Raw genomic sequence first — 26,520 nt, forward strand, 5'->3', positions numbered from 1 at the left:
CACCTGTCCTGAATTTTGACGCTAATGAGAAGAAAGCCGTGATTGCTCAAAAAGTAAATGTGTGCCCTTTTAGGGAAAGGAAAAGGAATTGAAAAAAAGAAGATGAGGATTGCCTTTTAGAGTGAAATAAAACTTTCTGCACTTCATAAAACCCAGATATTATTCAAGTCAGCCCCTTGGGAGGTAGGAATAAATGACTCCTATCAGGGGCTTAGGTAGGAGCAGGTGAGGAGGTGTCAGGCTTTCTTACATCAGGCCCGTCAGTTTAAATCTATTCTTTTCTCATAGTGTCATTGAATCTTGAAAGTCCAGAGTTCCACATTCTCTTTTGTCCTGTGAGCCTTCCTCAGTCGGCCTCCAGATTTAGAGCAGGAAACCTGTGGCAGTGAGGGCAGGTGGCAGTGTTGGCCTGAGAAGACTAAGTGTAGGTGTGTCTTGCTAACATGCTTGCCAGTATCCTTGACGTGTAAACCAGGTCCCACAAGCTTTTGCCCCCAAGGCCCAAAGATGACAGTCAATTTCTCTTCTCATTTACCTGGGTGGGGCTGCTTCTCCAGACTCAGAGCAGATGAAGGGGTGATGGTTGTGAAATATTCTGTTTCTGCCACCCATATCCCCACCCCTTTCAATCAAAAATTGCTTTTTTATAATTGATCTCTGTGCTATGGAGGCCCCAGGTCTTCAATGTGCTCCAAACATTCTGGACTCCTTTCTAATTGCTGAAGATCCCCTACTAATCCCCAGGTTGAGAAGTCAGAGGTTCCAATTGATTTGCTGTGACCTGTTTGCTGTCTTTGGATTTGTATTCCTTAGACATGATGTTTGATTTTCTATGCACTTCCTTCTCACTGAACTGCACCCAAAATAAATGCTGCGGGTTTTGACATGGGAAAGTTTAGCTGTTCAAACATGCACACCCTGCTGACAAATCCACAGATTGTACCACACACCAGTGTTTATAGAAGCTTTGACAGGTTTGAAAAAACACTAACTTATTTATCATTTCCAGTGTCCTACAGTCTAATGACTATTTCACCAGGCCTAATTCTCAAAGTCTTTAACTTTCTTTTAAATCATATTACAATTCATTTTCACAAATATTCATCCCAGGCCCTGGTTTACACAAAATGATGCTGACAATGTAGGAATGGTGTTTTGAGGGAGGTGGAATAAAAATCTGTTACAGAAGTAAAATGAAGATCGTAATGTCTTGACACATAACCCAGAGCAATGCAGGAAAGAGTACTGCATTGGGAGGATAGTACATGGGTTCTAATTCCAGCTCTACCATCAACTGTAGGTGGGACTCTGGGAAGCGTCGCTGAATTTCCTCATCTGAACTAGATCTACAATTTCCAAATTCACCAAGATATGAGATTGTTCAGAAAACAGATTCCTAGTCCTCAACCCGGCCTTACTGAAATGGAATTTCCAGGGAAGGGATCTGCAAACGACACACACACACACACACACACACACACACACACACACACACACACACATGCACACACACGCGTGCACGCGCACAGGCACCCTGTGTGACTTTTTTTTTTTTTTTTTTTTGCGGTACGCGGGCCTCTCACTGTTGTGGCCTCTCCCGTTGCGGAGCACAGGCTCCGGACGCGCAGGCTCAGCGGCCATGGCTCACGGGCCCAGCCGCTCCGCGGCATGTGGGATCTTCCCTGACCGGGGCACAAACCCGTGTCCCCTGCATCGGCAGGCGGACTCTCAACTACTGCGCCACCAGGGAAGCCCTGTGTGATTGTTTTGAACAAACAGTTTTGGGAAACACTGAACTAGGTAATGTCTAGGGTCTTCTAGTTCTGAGAGCTATGATAAAACATTGGATGCTAGGATTCACCCGTGAATGAGAAAAATCTGAAGGTAAAATTTATTCATTATTCATACTTAGTATTTTCATAAATATTTGTTTTTTGAAAAGCTATTGAGGTTAATGCTATGGTCTGTGTTTTATGGATCTAAGTGTTTTTCAGATTTATTTTTTCTCTTTGATTCATTGACTGTAATATCTGGACTATCTAGCCCGTGGTGTTGTATTAAGGATAAATGAGACCAGGATGTGAAAGTTTGTTATTATTATTGTTGTTGTTAGTAAAATAACTACCATAGGATAGATTCTGCTTTTATGAATTTGATAGATCTTCTAGGGTCTATGTCTTCATTCATACTGGTAAAAAGCCCAGACAAATTAAAAAACACAATTATTTCTTCATTAATTTATTGATTTAGGAAAAAATTTAGAGTACTTACTATGTGCAAAGCATTATGCTGTGTTCTGTCTAAAATGTTTAGAGTGCTTTTCATTTCTCCTTTTTTTACCCAAAATCCTATTTAGTAGTACTTTGGAATGAATCAGATGTTTTATTGATCTCCTCAATGTATCAATGCATTAGAAAATTAATAGCAGGTATTGACACATCTATTCAGTTTACACAGGATGCATGATACACATTTCAAAGAGAGGACTCCTGGCAACAAATCCACAGGCCCGCAGCAATCTGTGGCCCACAGATTAGTAGCTGTCTATTTAGGGTGTCTTTTCCTATGCCTTCCTTTCCTCCGTGATACATTGCTATAAGAGAAATGAGTTATAGCGACATTCCAGTCCACGGGTTCAAACCTGAACAATGGTACAACCCTACGTAGGGAGACCTCGGTTGTGGGAATAAGTAATGGCAAATCATATCTGTGTAGTGCTTCCCAAATAATGAAATAGTTTCATATCTATAATTTCATTTTCTTTCCCCAGTAGTCCTCTGATATGGGCTGGGGAGGTCTTGTGAGATGTCCAGAGAAACTAGTGAGCCAGGGCTGGAAACCAGGCCTCCTGGCTCTCAGTTTAATGCCCTTTCCATTTCTCCTGTGATACCTCTGATTCTACAGCTAGAATGGCAATGGAGAACGGGCTGTCCTACACATCTCTGCCAGGGGTCTTGTGCTGTGGAAAAGATATGGGAAGAGTGATTTGAGCCAATTCTTTTAGACATTTATGAAGGCATCTGTTTCAAAACTCTCACGATCTTACACTTCTCCCTTCTCTTGTATCTCTATTCCAATATATTCTCTAAAATGGAGCTAATGTTTCTGACTCTAGAACATAATCCCCAAGTAAGAGGATGTTAATTCATCATCATTTGAAATCCTTAGAACAGTAAACACATTTATTATGTCATATTAAGTTATTAAGGTTTAATATTAGAACGGAGTCAGCCCAGCAGGGCAGTGAGAATGTGTTAGAGTTCTTCTGCAATTCCCCACTCATCCCAGTGGTTAACTGGGATAGTTATCTAAAGGCAGAATGGCAGAAGCCTCTTCATCCTCAGTCTGGAAAGACCAAGGAAACTAACCCCTGCTAACCGTGGCTGCAGAGTATGACACGGTGCACTGACATCGTCTTGGAGCATTGTAGGCAAGCTCCGTGTGGACGGCCAATAATTTCTGCTGAGATTTCCAAAGAGAGGTATCAGGTTCCCAAGCAGGTGTTGAGTACTTGGGAGTCTGAGTGGGTAGATGGTCATCACCTGGAACAGGACGGGACCCCAGGCATAGGGTTAGGATACAGGGCAAGGCCTTGTAGGAATCAAGAGATCCACTGAGGTCCACTACTCAGATTTGGCAAATAAAAGTTTAGGGCACTCAGTTACTTGAATTTTGAATTTCAGGTAAACTGAATAATTTTTTAGGGTAAAGGATGTCCCATGCAATATACATGCAATTCATATTTAACTGGGAGCTGTAAATTTTATGTGGCCATGTTAACAGGGACAAAATATTTCAGAGCTTTCGTGGACAGCATTTCAATTTTTCCTGATTCCGCTCAAGACCTCTAGGTTTCACCATGTTCTTCTTTGTCAGTAACCTGGATGCTCTGTTCATAAGGTAAGACTAGAGGAGGGAGATCCATTTCCAAAACGGTAATATCTGAAATTTTATTTCCAATTTACGTAATGAAATTTGACATTCATACAGACCCTCTTTACAATAGAACACAGTAGGTAGTTTCTTTTTGAACATAAAAACATTATTAAGCTAGAAAGTGTCTTTCTCTTCAAATATTTCTTTTTTCATAATTTGTCAATGTTCACTTCTTACAATCAATTTGTGGAGAAAATGATTTACAAAATTAATTGTGAACATCTACAGGAAGTCTTTATTATCTAAACAATGGTATTTATTTAAAATATAAAAGCAGGACTTAAAAAATTAACTGTGGGGACTCCTCTGGCAGTCCAGTGGTTAAGACTCCAAACTTCCAAAGCAGGGGGCACGGGTTCGATACCTGGTGGGGGAAATAAGATCCTACATGCCGTGCCATGCAGCGCAACCAAAAAAATTTAAAAACAAAACAAAACAAAAACCTAATTCTGCTTGTGCTATTTGTCATGGGGAAGTATTTTGTCTTAATCAGATAAAATATCATTGAAAATATACTGTTTGGTGTCTTTCTTCCCATGCAGGTCCTGCACCCTTCTTAATTTTCTCACATGGAAACAGGATCTTTAGGATTGACTTAGAAGGAACTAATCATGAGCAATTGGTGGCAGATGCTGGCATATCCATGATCTTGGATTTTCATTACAATGAAGAAAGAATCTATTGGGTGGATCTAGAAAGACAACTTTTGCAAAGAGTTTTTCTGAATGGGACAAGCCAAGAGGTAAAGTACCATTTCCCATGGCATTTGAGGGAGTTTTGAACAGGCTGTCAAATATGATATAGCAAATTCATAACATATAGATAAATAAAAATTACATTACATTGCACATACGTGTCTGGCATATGTAGGTATTTATTTAATCTGCATTTGTGGTATCATGTTACTGAACAAGCCCATACATGTGGCATTGATATTTGGAAGTCCCCAACAGGAGAACGTGAGGATGTCAATGTAATTTTGAAAAGATGTAAGTTTATTAAGCCAGATCACCATTTTATGGTTAAAACAGATTATTTACATGATTATTTTCTACTCCAGTGGTTCTCAGCTGGTGGCAATTTTGCCCCTCAGGGGACATTTGGCAACGTCAAGAAATATTTTTGATTGTCACAACTGGATTGGGGAGAAGAGAAGATGTGCTAGAGGCCAGGGATGCTGCTAATCTTCCACAATATGTAGGACAGTCCCTCACAACAAAGAATTACCAGGCCCCCAATGTCAGTCGTGCTGAGGTTGAGAAACCCTGTCTCATCTGCTTAAAATCTCTGTCATGGGTTTTTGCACCTAATATTTAGGAAGAAAATCTTTCTTCTTTTTATCCTCAAGGTGTTCGCAGTCTGGAAAAAAATAATAAAGCAGGTGATAGATATAAAATATTTTGCTTCAATCACATACAAAAGATCTTTTATCTTTCTTCTTAATTAGTAGAACCCTTAAATGAGTCCCAGCAGGAATGGTCTCTCCTGGGAGATGGATTACAGAGAGCAGGTGGCCAGAGAAACCTTAAGCATTTATTCCCAACACAAAGTGCCCGCTGTTTGTTTTTTGGGTTTTGTTTTTTTTTTTTAAACACAACTTTCTCCCTTCAATTATTCTTAAAGCCTTCAATTAGGCACTAATCTGTTTTATCACATCTCTAATGCTTACTAATCTCACTTTTAACAAAGATGGCTACTCATTACTCTCCAGCCATCTGTAGACTAGTTTCAAAATCTTGAGTTTAAGAATTTGGAGGGTTTCCTGTCAGAGAACAGGAAAAAAACATTAAATAGTTGTGGAATTTGTGGCAAGTCATTAGGAAAGGATTGGCCTGAAGCCTAAAATCCACTAGTATTAGTCCCTGCTTTGGGTTAAAACGTTGTTTAAAAAGGACAACCATTAAAAGGCAAACAATTTACCAGGGTGAACTAATATATTAGCAATTAGTTAAATGGATTGGCTAGATTACTTTGTATGGGATGTAGATATAGCACAGACTCCTGAGGCTGATTTCTGCCCAACTCTGTGTTTGCTGATTTCACATCGGTAGCTGAAAATCAGTGATTGTGGGAATATTTCCACCACGGAAGTCTGCCATGGTACAAATCAGGGCTTCCTCCAATCTCACCCTCCGCGTACCTAGAGGACTGGTTTACCTGCACATGCTGGAACTAGGAGATAACTGAGGTTTGGTTAAGTTGTTTTTATCACGAGAGAGCATAAAGAAAAGCCCTGCTATTCAGATCCTGGGGACAGAGCCTGAAGGCACTGAGGACTTTTAGAAAGGGAGGGACCTGGAAGGTCCCTTTATAAAGGGAGGAAGAGGGACCAGAAGAAATTAATCTACTTCATGCCTCTATGCACAACCTCCAAGGGAATCTTGCCAGAATTTAGCAAAGCTTGGAATTGGGTTCAGGTGAGAACCTGGAAAATTCCGTTAGCAAATGGAATTGAATAAACTAACCTTAAGGTAGCATGGAAATTCCACTGTTACTATAGTTGAAATAATTAATACTTTATGGCTGATTGCCTAATTTCAATAAATATAGAATAAATTTTCATCTCAAAGCTGTGATATAAATACTATGCCCAGAAATATTCACATGGGAGGATGAATATTGCTGCATCTGAATAATGGCACGGTATCTATGACTAGTTTATCATTTAAATTTTGGGAATGCACAAAAATGACAAGAACTTAAAAGAATAAACTTTGATACATAACAATAAAAACAGTTTTGTTGTGAATGGGGAAATATTAATAACAATTTTAAAATTTGATTTTACAGAAAATATGCGAGATAGAGAAAAATGTTTCAGGAATGGCAATAAATTGGATCAATGAAGAACTTATTTGGTCAAATCAACAGGAAGGAATCATTACAGCAACAGATATGAAAGGAAACAATTCCCGTGTTCTCTTAAGTGCCTTAAAATATCCTGCAAATATAGCAGTTGATCCAGTAGAAAGGTAAATGCTGCTGGTTTTGGACATTGAAATATATTTCAAGATCTGAAATTCATGGAATCATAACATTTTGACTTAAAGAGACCTCCTGATTGAGACCAAGACTCTCTTTTACAATGCACAAACACCATTTTCAATAGGGCGTTTGCCTGGGTTTGAACTGAGGCAGGCTCGCTCTACCAGTAGCACTCTTGACTACCATGGTTTCCTGCTAGAGAAGCGTAATTCTCCTTCTAACTTGAAATCACACGGAATTGCCATAACAGGGCAATAAATATTTGTTGAATTGAATTTTCATTCAAAATAGTCAAACTCGTCCTGTGCAGACATCCGGGGATTACTGAAAAACTGAGAGAAGTCAGCCATTTCAGTGACCTTACATTCAATTATGTGTCTACATGATGTGTTTGCCCTCAGGTTTATGTTTTGGTCTTCAGAGGTGGCGGGCAGCCTTCACAGAGCGGATCTCGGTGGTGTGGAAGTGAAGCTTCTGTTAGAGACATCAGAGAAAATAACAGCTGTGTCCTTGGATGTGCTTGAGAAACGGCTCTTTTGGATTCAGTACCACAGAGAAAGAAGCAATTCTCGTATTTGTTCCTGTGATTACGATGGAGGTGCCGTCCATTTTAGCCAACATCACACACAGTAAGTTTTGCTTTTGGTATAAAATAACACAATTGCCATTTGAAGTTTGTGTGATCAATGAATGTTACTTTTGTCAGCTAAACTGGTGTAGTGGTTTAGTACAGATTTTGGAGTCCAAAACCTTGAGCTCAAGTCCCAGATTTACTATTTATTAGGTGAGTGACTTGGGCAGGTTACACAACTTCTCTCATCCTGTTTCCTTTAATGTGGGTGTCGGAGTAGGGAGGGAACAAAAAGTGCCCACTGAACTGAAATGGTATTTTGAGACTGAACAACAAGGCAGGCGGCCCCATATAAGCAATGGATCAGTATATTATAGGGTAACTTTCTCAGAGGGTGGGATTGGGTGGGCAGCAATCCAGAGCATTTGTAGCTGCACTCCACACTCCCAAGGGGCCACTGAGACAATTTTACAGTTAACTTAGGGTATGGGGATATGTGCTTGGAAACAGGAAGTGCATTCCTCAGTCAAGATTTATTCCTAAGTCTTGTGGGTGCTGGAAATATGGCAGTGAAGGTCTTCATCATTTTATGGGGACTAAGAGAGCATAGCGGCCACCCAATCCTAATGATTATTAATCAATATCTATTATTTACAAAGCCCTTGACAACGGAGAAGTTATCTACTGCACAGTACGGTCCTGGGTAGGGTCAGCGGAAGGATAGGAGGAATTGTACGGGCCCAAGATGGCATCAGTTATGCTGAGAGCCATACAGTGGGGATAATAATAAGACCTATTTCTTGGGATTATTGTGAAGATTAAGTAAAGAAACACAAATAAAAATAATTAACAGAGTATTTGGCATATAATAAATTTTCACATGCTGGTTATAGGTATTCATTTTGGAATTACTATGTCATATGTTTTGTGAAGCATCTGTCTTTCATTTGACTTGCTATCTTGCCAGCAACTGACTCTAGCTTGCGGCAAGAGGCAGCAATTAGTTGTGCAAAACTGACACAACCTGAAGTCCACTCTTTTTTTTTTTGCGGTACACGGGCCTCTCATTGTTGTGGCCGCTCCCGTTGCGGAGCACAGGCTCCGGACGTGCAGGCTCAGCGGCCATGGCTCATGGGCCCAGCCCCTCCGCGGCATGTGGGATCTTCCCGGACCGGGGCACGAACCCGTGTCCCCTGCATCGGCAGGCAGACTCTCAACCACTGCTCCACCAGGGAAGCCCTGAAGTCCACTCTTATCCTGTTTCTGTTTTCTTCCCTATTTTATTTTCACCACACTTAGGTGCTGAGAGGCAAAAGAATGAGAATGGATCTGGAGCTAAAAATCGTATCCTATTAATTCAGATTATGGCTACATAAAGAAAAATTTAAACTTAATATCTGTTTCTAACCCTAAATGAGAAACAATTGAAAACGTAGGTGATTAAAATTCAGACGATAAATTGAAATGAAGTGAAACTCTAATAAGCCCAGAAGAAATGTTCTGCCATTCTTTATGTGTTTTTCCTGTTGTTTTTAGGCACAATTTTTTTGCGATGTCCCTTTTTGGTGATCGTATTTTCTATTCAACATGGAAAAAGAAGACAATTTGGATAGCTAACAAGTACACTGGGAAGAATATGGTTAAAATTAACCTCAGTCCATCATTGGTACCACCTGGTGGAATTAAAGTAGTGCATCCACTCGTACAGCCCAAGGCAGAGGGTGATCCTTGGGCACCTGGTGAGTCATCTTTGACCTCAAACAGAGTCTGGCATAGTCCCCAACTGCCTCACCCTCAATTTCCAATGTACCACCAAATCCTTTCCATTCTACCTCCTAAATACATCTCAAATGTCCACTCCCCCCCGCCCCCCCCCCCCCCCCCGCCCCCCCACCGAGCTGCCACCACCATAGTCCAAACAGCCAGCATATCTTGTCTGGCCTATTGTAGCAGCTACTTAATTAATCTTTCTGTTTTCTCCTCTTGCCTTTACATAGTAAATCTGATCTGTTAACCCCCCCTGCTTAAAATCTTTCAAAAGCTTTCCTTTGCATTTAGATCGAAATTTAACATTTAGCCAGGCCTACCAATGTTTGACCCATTTGATCCAGCATCTTTTCCTCCTCCCCTCACTGGACTCTAACACAAGTCTTCCTGGAGTTCTTCAGACATGCCAAGCTCCTTCATACCTTCAGGATTTTGCAGTTACTCTTCTCTCTGCCTAGACTTCTCTCCAGTTCTGAGCTTAAGTGTCATGTACTCAGGTAGGCCTTCTCTGGTCCTCCGAGCAAAGTAGGCCCCTTCACCTCCTATCTTTCTCTCGATAGATATTCACTGAACTCATCAAACATGGAATTACATACCACTTTGCTTTCTTTTTGATTTTCTCTCCCACTTGATTATAAATGCCATGCATGCAGGGACTATATCTGACGGATGGATGGACAGATTGATGTAAACCACCCTATATTCAGTGGTTATTTATTTATTTATAAAGAATTAGTAAAATAAATGGATTCACTGAATCTAGTCATAGTCCCAAATTTCTACGTTCAAATGCAGTCTTCTCTGAATTCTGTTGAAGGACGAAGGGAACGAAAAGTGCCCATTGAACTGAGGAAGCATCGTAAGACCAAAAAATGAGGCAGGCAGCTCCGTATAATCAGTGGATTGATTTATTACAGAGTAACTTACAGGGTGGGATTGGAATTGGGCAGACAACGATCTGGAAGCATTCACAGATGTACTCTGCACTGCCGAGGGGCCACTGGGACAATTTTATAGTTAACCTGGGGTATGGGGGTACGTGCTTGGAAGCAATGTTTATGAATGGGTCACTAGACTCATGGGTGCCAGGAATATGTCAGGGAAGGTTTTCATCATTGTTTGGGGACTAAAAGAGTATAGAGGCTACCTGGTCCTTATGATTATTACCTACAAAGCCCTTGATGACAGAGAAGTGATTCACTGCACAGCACAGTCCTGGGTAGGGTCAGCAGAAGGACAGGAGAAACTGTAAGGGCCCAAGATGACGTCAGTTATGCTAACAGGCATACAAATTCCTTCACATATAATCATTTTTTTAGGTAGGCTGTCTTGATATGGCTTATATACCACATAAATTATGTTACACTAACATCTGCCTTTATGTAAACATTTTATTTCAAGAGGGCTTTAAAATATATTTAATTTCATCTGCAACTAGCCTTGTGAGTTTCCAAAATAAAGATGGAATTGTTTGTTTTCTCTCCTTTCTACCTGTCGGATGCCACTAGGATTTGGTAATAATGTGGGACATGGTAGGGACTATAAGTCCCTCCCACAATTAGCATATAAATGGGTTTGTACCTGCCCTCGACTTAGCTCCTGAAGAGAGCTGAAGGGACTGAACAGAGAACAGGCGTGAGACTGTCAAAGGGAGGTTAGAAGCTAGGGGGAATTGACATTGTTATTTCTTATATCCTCAGGCAGGTAACTAATAGTACAAATGCTTTTAATCTATTTCTTTAAAAAACTTAGATAGAAACTATAATTTCACTTGTGTAATGACTATACTTTCAATGCAAGAGATGAGAAACTGCAAGGACAAATTCTTAGAGATGAAGCATTTGTTCAGGCAAGTTATTTTTTTTAACTCACTTATTTGAATTTAAAAAGCAAGAGTTGTGGTAAACAATTCAACTGTGGCTTGAGCACAGCATTAAAGAACAACAACGAAGTAGCAAGACTAGAGAATAGATGGTGACCGTATTCCACACATAAAGGCAGTGCATCTGATATACTGCCAGTTACCTTACATGGGAAATTTCGACTGAAGGTCAGATACAACTTATTGTCCAAGTGGTGATGACTCACAATAAAATTAGAACCAACAACTATAATACTATGAATAAATAATTATTGGTCTCATTCACAGTAGTTAGAGATATCATCATCATCATCACTATCTCTTACATTTATATGTAACCTCATAATTTCCAAAGTATTTTCTTGGACATTATCATATTGGTTTCTCACAGCAACATTGTGAGACAGAAAGGTCCTCAATTATTGTACTCATTTCATAATTGAAAAATATGAAGCCTAGAGAAATAGAGTGACTTTTCCAGGATTACACACCTTGTAAATGATGGATTCTGGAAAAAATTCCTGTCTGTCAGTTTAGTGTTCTTTCTACCATAAACAGGTAAGCTCTTCAGAGTCCTTCACTATTACTTGGCCTCTTTGATGGGGAGTTCAAATAGGATATTGAAAGCATGAATTTCAGGAGAAAATCTACAATGATGCACTATAGAACAATGTGGCAAATAATAGAATTTGATTGGAAAGACGGTGCCAGCGGCAGAGCTACAGGCAAACCTGGAATCTAGAAGGCAGTTGGCACTGGAGATACTGGCTTTAGTTATTGATCAAAGGATGGGCTTCATATGAGGTCCAAGTGCAAAGGACTTTTGATTTCAAGAGCACTGTTACTTTGGCTATCATCAAATAGGTTTAAATTGTTTTAGTGCCATGTACAGCAGAAATTCTTCACCTGAGATTTAGGGTTGTGAAGCCCTTGATTGTATATGTTAGATGAAGATATGCAATTGTCCGTCTAGGGAGATGGTACCTAACTTCCATAAGGTTCTCAAAGTACCTGATAGCCTTCACATTTAAAGATGTACTTCTGGGCTTCCCTGGTGGCGCAGTGGTTGAGAGTCTGCCTGCCGGTGCAGGGGACGCGGGTTCGTGCCCCGATCCGGGAAGATCCCACATGCCGCGGAGTGGCTGGGCCTGTGAGCCGTGGCCGCTGAGCCTGTGCGTCTGGAGCCTGTGCTCCGCGATGGGAGAGGCCACAGCGGTGATAGGCCTGCGTATCGCAAAAAAAAAAAAAAAAAAAAAGATGTACTTTTCTGGAGGCTGGTTAATTCCTGCTGAAGAATAGGCTTACAACTGTAGCTCTTCTGGCAAAGTGAACAGTAGTAGTACCTTGGTTTGCAAGGCATTTAGTAGTGAGACTACTTCAGTGAGGAAATAGCTGAGAAAAATCATGTAACTTGGTTGATATTATTTTTGTTATAAAAAATATATATTTATACAAATAATAGGACCAACAAACTTACCTCATGAAAAATGCCTAAACTATCATTTATCAAAATGTTCTCCAAACACTAGTTCTGTAAGGGTTATTTGGAAGGAAGAAACGTTTTAGGGTCAGATGATTCAGACAGACTTGGTTAAATAAAGTTAAGCAGGTTGATTTTTTCTCAAGTGATTTCTCAGAACCACTCGGACGGTTCTGTGCACTGTTAATCTCTAAGGGCCGTATAACCTGTGGCATTTTTCTATTTTATTTCCTATGCTGTAGCCTGTTTGACTCCTGAATATATTATTTTTAGTCCAGACCTCTTTCTTGAGATATAGACAAATGAAGCGGGGGGCGGTAACCTGAGGCACAGTGAGAGCTAAGCTGCAGAAAAAAGTGATTTCAAACATTGGGGATTTATTCATAATATACAAAAGGGAGCAGCCCTGATGAAGACCAAGGGCAAGGGTGGGGCTTACAAAGGCAAAGCCACAGAGCTCCACCAGGAAGAGTAATGTGTCAGTTTAAACAAGTGCTTGTTTGTCCACGGCTTGTCCATTGGGATTGGCTGGTTATAGAGGAGTTCGATGCAGATTGATGAGCCCAAGTCGAGGTAGTAGGGCCACAGTTTCAGCATCAGGCTGGTTTTCTGATGATTCTGACCTATTTCCTGAGAGTGGTCACTCTGGTGCCTTCTCTTGCAGTCTGCTTCCTCCAGGATCAGGGTCCTGCTGGGGCCACGTCGATGTACACATTCAGGCTCAGCACAAGTTTCCTTCTCAAGGCCCACATGTTCACCTGCCTTCTGAGCATTTCTACTTGGATTTCTTGCAAGTGCTTCAGGAGCAAAGGAAATAACTGACCCACTCACTTTCCCCTCCCTTCTCCCCAGCTTCTCTCCCTCCAGTGTCCCTACTTTGGTGAGTAGCATTCTACCTCCACCTCGACAGGCAGAAATCTAGGAGTTGCCCTTTCCTCCCTCCTTCTCGTTCCAACACCATGAAATCAGTCTCCAGCTCCTGACAATTCTACTACCTACCATCTAACCACTTGGGCCCCTCTCAGAGCTCTCCATCCCTGGTGCCCACTTCATTCGTGTCCCCCACCTCCCTTTTCCGTGCTGCAGGGAGTATAACCCTTCAAAACGAAGAACCCAATCGTGTCGTTCCTGGGTTAAAATCAGTTGTCAACTCTCAATTGCCAATAATAAAACCCAGTCTTTGTATCTAACTAGTTCACGGGGTACCCCGTTCATTTCTCAGCTTCCACTCTCACCATTTTCTGCATTAAAGTCTGGGCTGCAGCCATCCTCAAAGATTTGACTTCCTCCAGGGAGGCACGCTTGCTCTCTCCTCCAGCCTTTTGGCATGTTCTGGAACGCTCTTTCTTTTTTTTTTTTTTCGCCGCACGACTTGCGGCTCTCAGTTCCTCGACCAGGGATTGAACCTGGGCCATGGCGGTGAAAGCCCTGAATCCTAACCACAAGGCCACCAGGAAACTCCCTGGGAGCACTCTTTCTAATTCTCGGCAGTGGCTTGCTCTTCATCCTCTGAGAAACAGCTCTTTCAGGAACACTTTCCCTGACCTCAGAGCCTCAGTAGCTATTTGCAGAAAATAGCAGATTTCCCCTGTCACAGGGCACTTATCATGTTTTGCCATAATCGTCTGTCTTCCTCAACTTCCTTTGTCCTATGAGGACACAGAATACAACTCTCCATTGTACTCCCAGTGCCTAGAGGACATTTAATAAACCATAGTTGGAAAAAAAAAAAGACTGAGAAAAACACCCTTTGGTACCCTCTCTCTGCTAAATAATACCACGAGGAACAAGTTCCAAAGATATTTAATATCTGAATACATGTTGCCTTTCTTCCATGTTGTAAGCCCCTGCCCTTGGCCAGACAGTGTTCAGCGAGCCTGCTCCCTTTTGTATAGTTATGAATAAATCCCAGTGTTTTAAATCAGTTTTCTCTGCAGCAGATCTTTGCAGCTTAACTCTAAGGAGAGTCTTTTTCAGAGTCTTTTAGACTCTTTTATGCTTCAGTCTTTTTCTTCTTTCTTTTCATTAAGTGGTCTAGGTTTCAGGAAAAAGGTCTGGGCTAGAAGTAATAGATTTGGGAATCACATGGGCTGCTGCGTAGGAAATAGAAAAATGGCACAGGTTGTATTGCTCTTAGAAATAATAGTCATGACCGTTGACTGGGTGCAGAATGATCTGGTCTGGGCTTCTCCTACATTATCTCATTTAATCTCCACAGCAACCCTACAAATTAAGTGTGATTATTAGTACCATTTTATAGATTACAAAGCTGAGGTTCAGAGATGTCACAGTCGCTTGTTCAAGGTCACACTGGGGTAGACCGAGATTTGAACTCAGGCAGGCTGACACCATGCTGCCTCCCCAGCTACCCTCTCACTATTGTCTATAGTTTCCTATATTAGGTTTGCCTTAATTGTTTTGGAATAAGCTGTCATTTGGCATATTCTTGTCTATGCATGGCCTGCTGGTGGTTAAAAGCTTCAGTTTGCACAGATTATGGGGCCCAAACCTTATTTTTTTTTCTCTTTTAAAATTTTTTTCCACTTCAGGAACTCAGAAAATCAATCTCTCTCTCTCTCCGTCTCTCTCTTTGTCTCTCTCTCTCAGTCACACACACACAAGCATACACACACACACACACACGCACACACACTCCTCCTCTGGCGCTCTGAAAAGAGACACAGAGTTGATCTCACATTTTTGTTGTCATGATTTAACTTATTAGGCAACAGTGTTCTCCTGGCTGCCCTGACACCTATACTGTTAGAGCTGTCCCTCAGTATCCACGGGGATTTGTTCGGACTCTGGCCAATACCAAAATCCGAGGGTGCACTAGTCCCTTATAAAATAGTGTAGTATTTGCATATTACCTAACGTCCTTCCTTATACTTTAAATCATCTCTAGATTACTTATCATACCTAACACAATATAAATACTATGTAAATGATTGTAAATACTATGTAAACAGTCTCTGGCACAAGGCAAATTCAAATTTTGTTTTTTGAAACTTTCTGGAATTGTTTTAAAGAATATTTTTGATCCACGGTTGGTTGAATATGCAGATGTGCAACTCATGGATACAAAAGGCAGACTGTGTATGAATCTCAGAGCCAGTGTGGGAACTTCTTTGTATACAGTGTTAATGGCATTATTTCAAGCTCAACATTTAGAGAATTTGCAACTATAGTTTTACTGCTCGCAGATGTTCTTTTGTAAAAGGTGCAAACAATTTTGCTTTCTTCTGTGATTCTTTAAAATGTAGATTCCAGTTTTAAGCTCATAAGAGAATTTCAAAAGCGTCTTCTTTGGAAAATGAAGCACATCTGTCATCAACACTGTTTAAAATACTTTGCATTCATTTCATGCAGAAAAATATTGCTGAATTTCTTTAATTCTGAGAGTTCCTGAAGGAGAACTGTCTCCACCTAGAAATGTACCTGCTTATGGAAATGACTAGTGTAGCTAAAACTGCCCAGGTGGGACTCTAATTCACTTTGATTACATCATTGCTGGGGTTTCTACTGTAAAACCTTGGTTTTTTTGATACGTCTAGAAAAGAATCATCCTAGATATATGAATATTATTTTCACATAAGTTTTTCTTAAAATGTAAATATTGTGGTAAAGTACCCATAACATAAAATTTATCATGTTAGCCATATTTAAGTGTACAGTTAGGTGGCATTAAGTACATTCACAGTTTTTGTGCACCCATCACCACCATTAATCTCCATATATCTTATCATCTTGTAAAACTGAAACTCTATAGCCATTAAATGAGAACTCCCCACTTATGCCTGTCCTCAGCCCCTGGCAACCACCATTCTCCTTTCTGTCTCTGTGATTTTGACTACTACTCTAACGACCTCATATAAGTGTAATCATACAATATTCCTCTTTTTGTGACTGGTTTATTTCACTCAGCATAATGTCCTCAAGATACATCTGTTTTGTAGCATGTGTCAGAATTTCTTTTCTTTTTAAGGCTGAATAATAACCCACTGCATGTGTAGATCACATTTTGCTTATCTGTTTCTCCTTTGATAAACACTTGGGTTGCTTCCATGTTTTAGCTATTGGGAATAATGCTGCTACAAACATGGGTCTGCAAGTATCTTTTTGAGATGCTGCTTTTAATTCTTTTGAACATATACTCAGAAGTGAATTGTTGGATCATACGGTAATTTTACTTTTAATTTTTTGAAGGCCCATTATACTGTTTTCCACAGCGGCTGTACTAGTTTACATTTACACCAACAGTGCACAAGGATTCCAATCTCTCCATATCCTCATCTACACTTATATTCTGTTTTCATCTAGTTTAAATTATCAGTTCAAACACCCAAAGCTCTGTTATTTATTACAGAAATCTTAGCAAATTATGGATTTCTGTACTTCCTAACATATTTCTAGTTATTGACATTTTCTCAATGATGAGGGTCACATTTACAAAGATACACGTCATTGGGGCAAGAATAGGACTGATTTGAGGCAAAGCTGGGGTTTTTAAAAAATTAATTAATTATTTTTGGCTGCGTTAGGTCTGTTGCTGCACATGGGCTTTCTCTAGTTGCGGTGAGCAGGGGCTACTCTTCGTTGCGGTGCGCAGGCTTCTCATTGTGGTGGCTTCTCTTGTCGTGGAGCATGGGCTCTAGGCATGCAGGCTTCAGTAGTTGTGGCACGTGGGCTCAGTAGTTGTGGCTTGCAGGCTCTAGAGCTCAGGCTCAGTAGTTGTGGTGCACGGGCTTAGTTGCTCCACGGCATGTAGGATCTTCCCGGACCAGGGCTCGACCCCGTGTCCCCTGCATTGGCAGGCGGATTCTTAACCACTGTGCCACAGGGAAGCCCAAAGCTGGGTTTTTAATGCAGGTTTGCCCTGACACCAAATGGCTGCCATGGGAAGTGCCTTTTAAATACTTGGAATGGCTCTTTATCAAATTTCTATCTTTCTTGCTGTTGTCTCTTGCTTCTTGCTGGTTTCCATATGCCTGGCTCTGGCCTCTTTAGTTTGAGACTTTTTCCTGCCATTCATTTGTTGAGGAACCCAGATCATTTGTCCCTTAGAGTTTCCCACATTCTGGAGTTTTCAGATTCTATCCCCGTGGTGTCATTTAACATGATTCTGTTTTTCCTATACACTGGTAGTTTTAGCCTAGAAGCCTTATCAGATTCAGATTTTTTGCAAGAGTACTTTATAGGTGGTACTGCGGGTAGTACCGCATGCTTCCTAGTGACCACGCCAGAGGGCATGTAGTGGCTGGGTCTCCATTCTTTTTGTGATGTTCAAGATTCATCAGTGGTTCAGGTGTTGCCAGCCTGGTCTGTCCATTATAGTGTTTCCTATCAGCCTTTTGTGTAATGGCTTTACAAGTTATTAATTGTCATTGCTTAGAGGCATTTTTTCGTTAGAGGTTTGAAGTAATGACATTCTAATTCTATCATTGCTTATTAGTTGAATAACTTTTCCACATCAGCTCTATGATTTCCCTGAGGAGCATCTTTTATAGGAAAGGTAAATTAAATGCTTGATTTAATCTTTCCCTTAATTTATCTGTTTTCAGAATAAAGGGTTAGTGTATCCTCCAGAGGTGACCTTCTTTTAAAAAAAGCATCTTTATAAATTCAAGGATGTAAAAAATATTTGAAATGTTTTTATTCATTGCAGTTATTATCATTTTCACACTCAGATTATGCCGTCTTTCTCCAGGAGGAGCCCTGAGATAAGGCTTCTAGTTGTGGGAAAGATGACCAGTAACTAACCCTTGGTGGTCTGGAATGCTGCGCTGAGACTGTGTCTGGGCTCAGCAAGAAAGAACATCGGAATCATGTAGCCACTCCTGCTAGGGGGGAATGCACTGCAGATGGGGGTGGTAACAATGGGAGCGGAGGCCTCCACACCTTGTGTTTGCATCTTCATGCTGTGGACTGGCCAAGCTCCTCAGAAATAGGTCTGAAATAAGGAAAGACTGAGTGGGCCTGAGGGTTGCATCTGAGAGTAAAAGGCATTTATTTTTTAACTGCTCAGAGGCTGTTGATTTGTTTACTTTCTTTTTGTTTTTAACATTTTTTTTAAGTGGTCCATTTTTAAAAATCTTTACCGAATTTGTTACAATATTGCTTCTGTTTTATGTGTTGTCTTTTTGGCCACTGATGCATGTGGGATCTTAGCTCCCTGACCAGGATCAAACCCACACCCCCTGCATTGGAAGGAGAAGTCTTAACCACTGGACCACCAGGGAAGTCTCTATTTCTTTACTTTCTGATTCTTAGGTTTAGATGGATAAGGATACCAAGTAGCTAAGTTCTGGCTAAGTGATTTTTTTTTTAAACTATAATTAGGAATTCCGATAGCACAGAATAACCCTTCTCGTTTCTTCCTTCTTATTTTCTATTAACAAAGAAGAATAAACTTCTATATTACACAGTTTGGGAAGTTTTTTGGGGAAGGTGAGGGAGTCATTTATTCAGGGAACTCACTAATGAAAAAGACAATAAATAAATAAAACAAAAATCATAGACATTTATAGAAAAATATATTGTATATATAATTTATATATTTTATTATACATAAAGTATATAGCATAACATATTAATATGTTAATATATTAACTTTATTATGTATCAGTATACAATGGTCTATATTAATATATAATATGAATAATATAAATATATATATTTCTATAAAAACCCATAATTATATTTTATATATATACATAAGTATATACGTATACACAAACACACATATTATATACCTTAAAGAGGTGAGGTCTGTCATTGAAGACTTGAGCTGGAGTCCCACCCCTACCCCTTATTACCTATATGTGATCCTTAAGATACTATTTCCTAATCTGTAAAATGGAAGACAACAATTACTCTGCGTAGCTCAAGGGCTTGTTAGAAAAATTACATGTGATAACGTAAATGCTTTATAAAATGTTATTCAAATTTTTAACTATTGGGGGCGCTAAATATTTAGTTAAAAGAATGATTCAAGTGAATGGGTTCAAATGGAAGAGACTAGAAAGGCTTTGTTGATGAGGTGAGTCTGACACTGAATTTGAGGTAGAGAGAAAGGTGTGGTCAGCGGAAAGAAGCAGGCTCAGGAATCCCACGTGTGTTGTTTCAGAAGTGCGCCAGGGTGAAATCTATAGTTTGCTTGGCTATAGCAAAGCTCCTGAGAGCTTGTGAGTTGGGCAGTTATTGAAGGCGCAGTTGGTGGTGGACATTAAACTCCATGATTTAGGAGCTTTAATTTGAGCTCAAAGGTAATTAGGCTCCACTGCTGGGCTCTGGGAGGGGGGTTATCTGAGGTCAGCAGCAGCATTCTAAGTGCTAGCTTCAGCCTCATTTGAAGCTAAAGAACAGCAGATTAAGGAGATTAAACAAAATACAGCCCTCAATCCTCTATGTTTTGCCTCTTCCTAAAATGACCTTTTAAGTGTTTAGTGTCTGAATTGGGGTCACATCATCAGCACAGCCGTTCAGAGACGAATAGTGATTGCTTTCCTGCCTATGTTCATCATTGAATAGTAATGTATGTTGTTAATAAGTATCATTAAAACCATCATCAGTATGGGATAGTGGAAAGAATACTGACCATCTATTTGAGTTCTAACTCTGAGGTTGACTGGAAATTCAAGGAGAAACCAAATAAAGGAGTTAAGTTGCAGGTTTCATGATCACAGGTTTTTGTGCATGTATTCCAGATGTTTGTAGCACCCCTGTGTTGTAAAAGGCACCAGGTTAGGTGCTATTGGGACTATGAATGGGAATGGGATGCATGCTTTATCCTCAAAAGCTGACTGATTAATGTACATGTATATATAGAATTATGATGATGTTGATAATAAGAACACACAGAAGAACAGGTAAGAGGTTGTAGAAAAGTACGAAAAAAGATAAATAACATTGGATCTAGATGAAGAACAGAGCAATCTCCTGTACCCTAGACACTAATTGTTTTCTCCATAAGTCAGTTTGAATCTCCATTAACATATCATAAGCAGGTATTAAGGTTTAAGAATCTTTAGAGGTATAAATTTAGAGGAATTTACAACAAACATTTGATTCTGTATAGAACCATATATTTTTAAGTGAGGGATCTCAGAGAATATCTACTTCAACACTTTTATTTCACGGAAACTGAAGTCAAAGGGATAAGGTGATTTTATGTAAAAGGCAGAACTCAGTTTTCCCAATTCTTAATGCAGTGGTCGTCTATCATACTGGGTTTGGAAAGATTTTTATAAGGGATATTTACAGGAAGCATAATCTCTCACTTTTTGGTTACCTCAAGAAAGTAGTAGCACTTTGGTGCTATTAAAAGGCTATTAAAAGGTGCTATTAATCAGGCCTTTCTGGATTTTTGTTGTTGTTAATTTGTAAACGTTATAAAAAATACAGTTAAAACAATCACGTGTTCTTTTTTAGAAATTTGAATTAGGTACATTTTGTCTCCAGTACATTTGTGAGTTTCTGACTTTAGTCCTTTACTTTAAAAATTGGGGTCATTTTGTTTTTAATTTTCTTAATTAAAATTTTGATATGTGAAGCATGTAGGAACATGAAAAACAATGTTACTAAACATGCATAATTGGCATAAAAACCATGGACAAGAAACAAAATTTTTGGAATCAATATCCAAAAACTATTCAGTGTAGGGCTTCCCTGGTGGCAGAGCGGATAGGAATCTTCCTGCCAATGCAGGGGATACGGGTTCGTTCCCTGGTCCGGGAAGATCCCACATGCCACGGAGCAGCTAGGCCAGTGCACCACAACTACTGAGCCTGCGCTCTAGAGCCCACGAGTCACAACTACTGAAGCTGTGCCCCTAGAACCCGTTCTCCGCAACGGGAGGGGCCGCCGCAGTGAGGGGCCCGCGCGCCGCGGGGAAGAGTAACCCCTGCTCACCGCAACTAGAGAGAGCCCGCGCACAGCAACGAAGATCCAACGCAGCCAAAAATAAATAACTTTAAAAAAATTTTTTTTAATTATAAAAAAAACTATTCAGTGTAAATCTTAACTGACTCAGTTGATAATATTCCAACAGTATTAAATAATTGTGCATGTAATTCTATCAAGAGATCTGAATAAACAAGTTTAAAATAACTGAAGAAATAACACAGATTAGCTAAAAGGAGGCATACATAACTGAGGTGAAAGTGGGATATTCCATTAGTACTTTAGGTCAGTGTCTCTCAAAGTGTGGTGTAAAGACTCCAGCGTCAGAATCATTCCAGAATCCGGTAAAAGTGAGCCTTTCCCTTGATGTATCAAATCAGAATCTCTAGAGGGTGACGTGCCCTCCAGGTGGTCTCAAGGTACATTAGAAACATCTTCAAGGGGGCAAGAATACGTTTCTAATGTGTGATGCTTTGTCGGTCAAGAAAAGTGTTTAGTAACTTTTAGTAGAAGGAAAGGGGTAGAGGCAGAGTGAGGGGCACCTTTCTAAGTAGACAGAGACCAGAGGAACAGACCTGCATGGGGGACGGTCTCAGCCTTGTGCACTACTCTGCTCAGGCTCTCGCTGGCTTGTTTCTTGTGTCTTTCACGGCAAGGCTGTGTTTTTAGTGGGCTCCTCCCCTTACTCACAGGCTCTCACTGATCTCAGCTATGCCAGGTCTCCTGGTGCCTGACCCCGGTCCTCTTCCCCTGCCGTCACCTATTGCCAGAGCTCTGGCCTCCATAACTACATGCACCTTGAGAGCTGCCCTCAAATTCAAGCTTACCTCTGTATTTCCAGAGCATTTCACAAAGTCATTATTAAAATTGGCAAAACTGAGAAGGAACAAAATTCGAACAGGGATATATGTGTTACTAGTTTAGCCCTTGACTCTGGCTTTGAAAAGCAAAGGTACCAAGTTGGCCATCTGTTGTTCAATGTATTATTTGGCTAATTTCATCCAAGCACCTACCTTACTGAGCAGATTTTACTATTTGCCCTGGGCTATTTTGTCACACATGGAATGCCGGCAGCAATAAACTCAGAAACTTGGGGATAAGACATATGGCAGTGGTATATACTGTCTGAAAGAAGTTGTTCTTTACATAATGATCCTAAAAACATAAATATATAGATCTGACCTATAAATATTATACTTAAGAAGAGATGTTCTTCATTTTGCAGCCTTTATTTGCTTCTTAAACAGATATTTCATTTTCAGCATTTCTGTTTATTGCCTTATTTATTTTTTAAATAAATAAATACTTTTGATAAAAGCAGGTCAAAAAGAAAAAGCTATCAAGTTGTGCTTAGTGTTCGTAACCCAAGGAACGACATCTCCAGGTAATTAGGACGTCCTATCCCGAGAGCTACTGTAGGAGAGATACAACTAGAGAAATAAATGGGCTTCGGAATGCCGAGTGATTTGGGCTAATGTTCGACCCTAGAGCAGTGCCACCTCTGTGAGGCAACACCCCTGCTGATGTCACGGGAAGATTAGAGTTCTTAGGAGCCGTGAGGGGATCGTGCACTGCCCCTGTCAAAACACACGTCCACTCCAAATTAACCGCCTTCTCTTTTAGATCAGAAACTCTGCAAACTGAGGAAAGGTAACTGCAGAAGCAGCACGTGTGGGCAAGAGCCTAAGTCCCATGTGTGCATGTGTGCAGAGGGATACGCTTTAAGCCAAGATGGAAAGAACTGTGAAGGTAATGTGTGGTGAGCGAACACAGCCCACCTGGGCCAGTGGCTGGTCTTCCGTGGGCAATCCAGAACCTCCATGTGGAACCAATTTCAAGTTGCCTCCTTTTTTCCCCCAGAAAAGCAATTTTATTTTTTCCCCAATTTTAAGCCCCTGTAACACTTTCAGGTCTCCTTTATATCTTGTGTTCCCAGATCAGATACTTTCAGAGGCTATTCAGGGATGGATATAAGGCAGGGATTCTCTGAGTGGACTCTATGGAGTTCTGTGGGTTTGACGGTGTGCAAAATGTCAGTATTGTCAGATTTTTTAGGGGAGTAGTTCCGTAGCTCTCATAAGATCCTCAAAGGGTATGTGACTCCCACATCTCATCCCATAACTGTTTGGTAGGAATCTTGAGAAACGGCACCTTGTCTGGTTATCTTGGGCTCGTCCTATTGTGAGACTCCAGGCCCGATGTACTTAACCCAAGGAGAAATGCCATGTCCTTTCTCCTGGGACGTCCAGTGAGTTACCGATGAAAAGAATCCAATGAATACATTGAGTGGAATAAGTTGGGGTGAGACTTCAGGTAAACCTGGCATCTGCCTGTTAACTGCAGTCCCCAGCTTACATGGGACCAGTGGGCGAGAGCCATAGCATAGAACAGTGATCTGGAAGCTAGGGAATGCTCCCATATTCAGGTGAGGGCCTCCTGTCAACATTGAGAAAGTGAAGAGCAAAGCAGGGGGATGTCCTGCCCTTGTCAAGAACTTTCTAGGGTGCTTGCCTTAAATGGCTATACCTTTTCAGGGGAAATAGTACTACTTTATTCCAGGAGTAATTTTAATATGAAAATCTGTATTTGAAAGTATAAACTGTGACAGTTTAAGCCATGGCTTTCATGATAATTGAACTAATTTCTTTCACTCTTTGTTAGAGTAGCAAAAACAGTCTTGCCGTGGTCAGTTACAGCAGATCAAGGTGTGAGATACCCTACTTTTTGCTGACTTATTAGTGATACTACAATTTATTTTCAAAAAACCCATCTAACTGTTTTACTGTTGTTATGGCGTAGATGTCAACGAGTGTGCCTTTTGGAATCATGGCTGTACTCTTGGGTGTGAAAACATCCCTGGATCCTATTATTGCACATGCCCTGTAGGATTTGTTCTGCTTCCTGATGGGAAACGGTGTCACCGTAAGTCACAACAAGTATTTATTGCATTATTTCCTCCATTTGCACTGATGTTTCTAAGGTGGCTGTGATCTGGGTTGGTGGTCCTCGATCAACAGCATGCATCAGGAGTACCTTGGAGTTTTATTTTGGTTTGTTTTTTTTTTTTTTTTGGTTTGTTTTTTAAAATGTGAACGACCAGACTCTATCCCAGACCTGTTAAATCAAAACCTCCAACAAGCATGTATTTATATATTTTACTGTTTATTTATCCATATTTCATTATATTTCATTATATATCTCTGAAAGGTAAGCATGTAAAAAACATGATCATGATACACTATTACATCTAAAAAACGAGCTTGAATTCCCTAATATCTAATACCCAGTCAGTTTTCAGGTATAACCACAATACCATTATCACAACTAAAAAAATTAACAATAATTCCCTAATAACATCAAATATCTAGTCAGTTTTCAAATTATCTTAAAAAGTTTTCAACAGTTGATTTGTTTGACTAGGTATCCAAACAAGCTCCGTGTGCTATGCTGATATTAGCTGATACCTCTCTCTCTTATCCTACAGATTCCCTCTCCTCTTTTTTTCCCCTTGCAAGTAGTTGCTGAAGAAACTGTTCTTTTCCTGCAGAGTTTCTCACACTCTGGATTTTACTGAACACACTTCTAAGATGTCCCTGTCCTTCTCAAACTTGTAGTTAGATCTGCAGGCTTGATCAGATTAGGCTTTGAAATTTTGACAATAATACTTCATTGGTATGCTTATACTTCCATCAGGAGACACATAACATCTGGTTGTTTCTCCCTCTGTCATCCATTCTAAAGTTCCCCAATGGTCATCTTCTTTTTTAAAAAAACAAACTCTGGACAGTTTTACTGAAGAAAAAATATGCACGATTTACTTTTCACCAGTCCATTCTGGCATTCTTCTAATGCTGTCAGAATCACCTGGGTCAATATTAGCTAGTGTGCATGTTACTGACCCTTTCCAGTCAGTCCTCACAAGGGTCCTCCTGCCCGGCATCGCTAGTGCCAATAGGACGAGACCGAGTTTGGTTCAGAAGCAAAGGAAAGCTTTATTACTGGACCAGAGATTGGAGAGAGATGAGCTCACCTCCATAGTACCCGCTCCCCTGACAGGCCGTGGGCAGGGCTGCTTTATGGGGTTCTCCACAGCTGGGAGGGGGCGGAGTTCCCATTGGGCACACACAAGCGCGCTGCTCAGGCTCCAGATCGCAGTGCTGGGTGCAGGGTCTCTGCACACGGCTGTCGCTGCCATGTTGAATCGAGGTGTCGAGCACAGTGCTTCTGCATACAGCCCACTGAGCTGCAGTAACAGGTGCGGCAGTTCTGCGCTGGGAACTCTGATCCCATGTGTTAGACGCAAGGCCTCTGCACACGGCCTCCTACATGCAACTGAAACGAGACTAGGCCCAAAGAAGAGGTTAGACCTTATCACCTAGATTCCATCTTATTTTTCCCGAGGACCCTAGTGGGCTTTGCCAGTGACATACATACTCTAGTATTTTCCACATGCTGTGCCCAATTCAATATTATTGCCACTGTAGTGGTGGCCACCAGTTTGGGCCAACATGGTGTAGTACTCTGTTTCAGATTTCCACAAGGCTGGGCATTTGTTGGTGAGGATGACCAGTTTCTCTTTGCCTTGTCTGAACATTTCCAGAATCTGCTTGTACCTGCAGCACTTACTTTCCACTTTCTATAATGAGTTGGAGTGTAGAGGTCATCAGGCCCAGCAACTTTTTCGTCTTCTTTTCGGCCACCATTTTTCTGCCTTAGGGTAGGACTGCGCCCAACCCAGAGCAGCTGCAAAGACTGCTGGGAGCAAGAAAGAGCCCACTCATCTTTCAGGGAATGGTTGTAGTGGCCATTAACACTCATTTCCTAGATTCATTATTTCATCAGGGGATTTGAATGATGATATCTAGTTCTAATATTTCTTTTTAATCATGAATTGTAATACCTTTATAAAAAGAGTGTTCTCTCATTAACTATTTGGTGACTTCAAGATACAATTCTTACAGTTAAGGCAGTATAAATGATGACCTGTTTTCTCTTTGTTTACTTATATTTAGGATAATG

General features: G+C 40.6%; 1 protein-coding gene and 1 pseudogene across 5 annotated transcripts in view; one reads left to right on the forward strand and one right to left on the reverse strand.

Moving 5' to 3' along the window:
- Positions 1-26,520, forward strand: part of EGF (epidermal growth factor) — a 93,490-nt gene that overhangs the window by 18,444 nt on the left and 48,526 nt on the right. For 3 of the 5 annotated variants that reach the window (XM_027102825.1, XM_027102826.1, XM_027102827.1), the window contains exons 2-7: positions 4,479-4,678; positions 6,727-6,908; positions 7,323-7,550; positions 9,029-9,231; positions 23,125-23,250; positions 24,301-24,423. In XM_027102825.1, coding sequence (XP_026958626.1) covers positions 4,479-4,678; positions 6,727-6,908; positions 7,323-7,550; positions 9,029-9,231; positions 23,125-23,250; positions 24,301-24,423 — 1,062 coding nt within the window. The remainder of the gene's footprint in view (positions 1-4,478; positions 4,679-6,726; positions 6,909-7,322; positions 7,551-9,028; positions 9,232-23,124; positions 23,251-24,300; positions 24,424-26,520) is intronic. The other 2 variants (XM_027102828.1, XM_027102829.1) reach the window with 1 other exon arrangement.
- LOC113618713 (60S ribosomal protein L30-like) lies at positions 25,271-26,204 on the reverse strand (annotated as a pseudogene).

This window comes from Aethalodelphis obliquidens, unplaced genomic scaffold (assembly GCF_003676395.1).
Source record: "Aethalodelphis obliquidens isolate GAN/ISIS:26980383/991018 unplaced genomic scaffold, ASM367639v1 scaffold6, whole genome shotgun sequence".
Lineage (NCBI taxonomy): Eukaryota > Metazoa > Chordata > Mammalia > Artiodactyla > Delphinidae > Aethalodelphis > Aethalodelphis obliquidens.